This window comes from Penaeus monodon, chromosome 11 (genome assembly GCF_015228065.2).
Source record: "Penaeus monodon isolate SGIC_2016 chromosome 11, NSTDA_Pmon_1, whole genome shotgun sequence".
Lineage (NCBI taxonomy): Eukaryota > Metazoa > Arthropoda > Malacostraca > Decapoda > Penaeidae > Penaeus > Penaeus monodon.
The window spans coordinates 30,387,841-30,392,840 of NC_051396.1; the positions used below are offsets into that span (position 1 = coordinate 30,387,841).

The window sequence follows — 5,000 nt, forward strand, 5'->3', positions numbered from 1 at the left end:
ATGATCTCCATCCAGTGAGCTGATGGCTTGGGGTATGCGTCATGATGCAGTGTCATCTATGACTCGGTCCACCACAGCCATTACATATGAAGTCATCTGCGACTGAAGGGTACAAACATGACATAACTGGCTAAAGAAGGAAAAATACATTAGCACTGGAAACAGTGAAGGATATCTAACCATAAAGAGGGAGCCTGTATAGGCCTTTAGTTTGAGGTTTTTATTTTTGGCCCATTTCTTTTCAGATTGCTGCTGAACTCCGCATCAGTAGAGAATATATTGGGCTCATGGGTGCCATCGAGATGTTCCTTTCTGCATCGGAACCTGAGAGAGCACCTTCGACCATTAATCCGCAGCACTTGGCTTCAACATCAATGTACGAAAATGAAAGTAGCAGCAACCTCCTCCAATCATCACCTAAGAAATCAGCTGCTGCTGTTGTTGTGGATGTTATCTAAAGAATAAAATAGTCTATTTTGCTTGAATGTGTTTTAGATTTTCCCAACCTACCTGTAATGTAAAGTAAATGATAAACAACTTTTAGCTTTTGATTATGCTATGTGACTTGTGGTAGCAGGTAACAAAGCATCTGTGCTGCAATAAATTCAGATAATAGTCTTGATATAATTTGTCACAATTTCACACTTAAAGTTTTTAAAAACAATACATTAGACCCAAGTGTCTTACTAGCAAGTAAGTATTGTAATTGATTGGGTGTTGACTGAGGATGTTTTTGACACATGGAAAATTAGAATCTGGAAACATTGTTAAGTGTTTCAAATTATCAAGGATTATTGCTCAACTGTAAATGACCTCTGTTTTTATTGCATGAAAAAAAAAAAAAAAATTTTAGTGATAAAGAATAGGTACACTACTGATTATTAACTGACTGATAGTCTAATACCTCTCTTGATCTGGGGAAAAGTGCAAGGGGATACTTGAAGTCCTGCAAACTAACCCGTGCAGTAGATAATTGAACTTCCTCAGATTTGTGCAATTCCTACTTCCAAGCTTATTTTGCACACCTGTACCTATAGCTTCTAAGTGACGGACAAATGCCACTGGTGGTCCATGATGCTCCAGAGCAATGGTTCCCTACTTTATCCTGGGGTGCCAAGGGCATTACCTAGGGGTGCTACAAAATTATAGAAAAACTATAGATGAAGTTAGTTACTCATGTTCTGGCGAGTTTTATGTTTATTCTGTTATGAGCAGCAGTAACTTTATTGTAAATGATAATAATACAGAGTTTATTTAGTAAAGTTCTTGTTATGAAAGTATAATTGTCACTTTACAGTGTTGGTATATAGATGTGTAATACAGTAAGGCACAACATATAAGGGTATGTGTCCAAAGATGTTCTCATACCATTTGCAGGTAATTACATCTTTTGTTGATTTTAGCTTTCATCTATAAGATAAATGTTGACATCTTCACTTTAATGCACAACAGTCATGAGATTGAGTGCATTTTAGTATTTACACCTTCATGTCTGCAAAGGTAGATTTATGTAGGGCATGGAGGGGTGTGAGAGATAAAGGAGAGGGTGGCAGAGAAAAGACTAGGTGAGTTGTGGATACAAATTATGAAAATAGTCTTGGGCTCATGGGACCACTGCTCAAGAAATGTGGAGGGTGCATAATTTGGGGGTCAGTGGAGTATTATTGAAATACTGTTATGTACTCCTTATCTTGGTTAGACAAAATTGAGAATTTGGCAACCACATAGAATAAATGTTGCTAGAAAATAACTGGCATAACTGTCTAATGTGTTTATTATGAACATATTAAAAAAATGTCATAGTTTTACTTAAACCATTGCTGCTAGGTACAGTAAGGCACAGCATATGAGGGTATGTGTCCAAAGATGTTCTCAGACTATTTGCAGATAATTAGATATTTTGTTGATTTTAGCTTTCATCTATAAGATAAATGTTGATATCTTCACTTTTAATGCTTTTTTTTCTTTTATAGAGAATTTTATTTACACAGATGATTCCACAAGTGCTCAGTCATCAAAGAGTCAATAAGGAGGCCTAACAAGACCTCACCAGATTTTCCATTCCTTGAATTTTTAATGTTGACCCTGTTGTTATTATTATTGATATTATGATTCATTATAATATTGATATAAAATAGTAGTTTAAAGAATCAAGGAAAAAAGAAAACTAGACTGTTAATGAAGCCATTTATGTGTAAATACAATAAATTAACTAAAATAGCAGTGGACTTGACATCTATGTACATAACATCCCCAGCAATGTTTCCTGTGATATTGCAAAAAAGAAGTGGACTGGGATTTTTTTTTCTTTCTTTCTTTCTTTTTTTGAGGGAATTATTTTGCAAGAAGGAAACAGGTCCTTTAGTACTTTTTTTATCGGTGATGTTTTCTTTTCAGCCATTAAGAAATTTAGTTCAGATTTTAGTTGAACTCTGGATAATCTTTCCTCTAGTGTATGAAAAGTATATTTGCATAACACCTATTTCTGATTATTAGCATCAGAATATCTGATGAATAAATACCCTATTTCTATGTTGAGACCTTACCTGGTTGAAAAAACAAATTCACACATGAATTTGATAATATGGCTGAGAGTGCTGCATCATTATAAATATTTGGTAAGGTAATGCAGCTAATCTTAGTTTTCCACATATGTAATTTGCTCTTTCTTTGTAATAGTTCTTGAAAATTTTCTTTGTATATATACCCTGTCAATACAGAGGCTCCTGAGAATTTAAACTTGGTCCACAAGCCACCAGGTCTGTGAATTCCTAAGCAGGATGAACCACTGAGTTATAACTGAAATTACTTTCTGAATCAAACTGAATGGGAAAAAAAAAAAAAATCACAAATCAAGCTTTTCTTTGAAACAGAAAAAGTAAAAAGAATTCAGGACTAGTATTTTGATTACTTTAGATTAACTCCTTTGTATATACTCAACACTTCAAGTAGAATAGTACATTTTACATGAATGTTTTTTGAATAAAACAAATTTTTTCCCTTTTCAAGGATTTTAAATAAAACAAATCTTCTCCCTTTTCAAGGAAAGCCTTTATTGCACGTTTATAATTGAAAAAATGTATACCATATAATAAAACTGTTACACATGTCACATATTCAGGTAATATTAATAGCATAAATCTTAACTGGGTAATCAAGAAACTTAAATAACTTAAGTCAATCAGAATACTGAATAAAATACGCCAGCTCCTTTGACCAAGCTCTACATAGGCCATTTTTATGCGCCTCTAAAATGTGTATATATAAATATGGACTAATTCCACATCAACATGGCTAACAATTCGCCTACTAACAAACTTAGAGTACAAACAAACCTACTAACAGCTACTAACACTTATGATGGCTTAGTCGTTGCACATCTACAAGAAAAGAGTTTTATTTTTTGTTGGGGAGGAGAGAAAAAAATTATATATATGTAGTATCACAGCAGACGCTTCTTCAACTGGGAACATTGATAACATAACACAGTAGATTAAATAAATATAAATAAATTAAAGAAAGCTGCGAATAAATAATTAACAAGTTGACATGTATGTCAAGGGTGTTATGTTTTCTATTGGAGGGGTTGGGATGCTCAAGAAATTAATAGGTAATGTAATTAAACTCAGTTCAGTTAGAGAGTCAAAGGTGAAATTTTATACTAGTGAAAAAATATTGTAAAGATTACCAGCTCCACGCTTGGCAAAAACGTGTAGACTTTTGATATGTTTTTTCTCGGGTTACTGGGATTTTGCCTGTTAGCTTAGTAAAACCTAAGAGGTGATTTTTATAGTGTGTTTGAGAATTCTGCATGAGTTAAAATGAAAAGGGAAGTTGGTATCACTGACAGATTTTTTGGGGAAAAAGTATATAAAATTTAACTCAACAACTACACAGTTAAGAAATCTGATATGCAATTAATAAAAAAAAGGGAGAAAAAAAAGAAAAATTACATTGGGAACATTTGTGAGGTAACTGTAATCCCAAGAACAAATACTGTTATATTGCAGCTGCCCCCAAAAGTAGCAAATACTAGTGTTATAGTTGTCTGGTTAACTTTCAGAGTTAGCATTTTCAGCAATATTAATTTTTCTAATGTTGAACTTTCTATAAGTAAAGTGCTATGAAAATCCCCTCCTATGTTTTACTAATAAGCTTATTGTGTGATAATATTTTTACTGAAGCAAATGTTATGGCTGGTCTGATGGCATTTGTTTAGCACTTGTAATAGGTAAGCATTGATAAATGAATAAATACATGCATGAATAAATTAACAGAAATATTAATGAATAAATAGATGGATAAATAATCAAATGCACAAAATGACAGACAGAAAATAAGTGAATATATAAAATGAAATAAAAAAAATCATATAACATTTTTTTTTTACAATAATTAGATTCAATGAACGCATTTGTAATCATCATTAGATTCAGATCAGAATGCATTAAAATCTACACAACAAAGCTTACGCTAAACAGAAAAATCACCAGAAAAAAAAATATATATATATACTTGTAGTCCACCCTCAGATTTCACATTTTATCACATAAATAGGGAAAGGCATTGAATTTCTCTAGCATTCTTTTTTTTTTTTTCTCTCATCGCTGGATTTTTTATCTGAACATGTAAAGCTTCGCCTCAGGAACTGGCTGGCCGCATTTGCCATGGTAAATGCGGGTGACGAGACTGCGGCCCAGACTGCGGGTGCGGCAATTCTCCATCTGCAGGAAACACTCATTGCTGTATGTCTTGCCGTCGGTGCCGCACACAGGGTCGAACATGGGCGGGCAGAACTTCAGACATTTGATGAAGTTGAAGCCCGCGAGGCAGTTCTTGATTGGGACTTCGAAGACGTGGCGGCTGTGGAAAAGGAGGGAGCGGAGGTGGAAAACGCTTAATTTTGTTGATTTATTTAATCATTATTATCATTTCAATCGTAGAATATGATATGTTTATCTCCGTCTGTCTGTCTGTCTGTCTGTCTCTATCTATCTATC

The 5,000-nt window shown here is 33.8% G+C and overlaps 2 protein-coding genes across 2 annotated transcripts in view; one reads left to right on the top strand and one right to left on the bottom strand.

Annotated features, from left to right (window-relative positions):
* The window catches only part of LOC119578896 (U3 small nucleolar RNA-associated protein 15 homolog), a 16,725-nt gene extending 16,244 nt beyond the window's left edge, over window positions 1-481 (top strand). Inside the window, exon 11 of the mRNA XM_037926560.1 lies at window positions 246-481. Coding sequence (XP_037782488.1) covers window positions 246-458 — 213 coding nt within the window. The 3' untranslated portion in view covers window positions 459-481. The remainder of the gene's footprint in view (window positions 1-245) is intronic.
* A 2,551-nt stretch (window positions 482-3,032) lies between these two features.
* LOC119578898 (agrin-like) overlaps window positions 3,033-5,000 on the bottom strand; it is a 54,885-nt gene continuing 52,917 nt past the window's right edge. Inside the window, exon 10 of the mRNA XM_037926564.1 lies at window positions 3,033-4,863. Coding sequence (XP_037782492.1) covers window positions 4,617-4,863 — 247 coding nt within the window. The 3' untranslated portion in view covers window positions 3,033-4,616. The remainder of the gene's footprint in view (window positions 4,864-5,000) is intronic.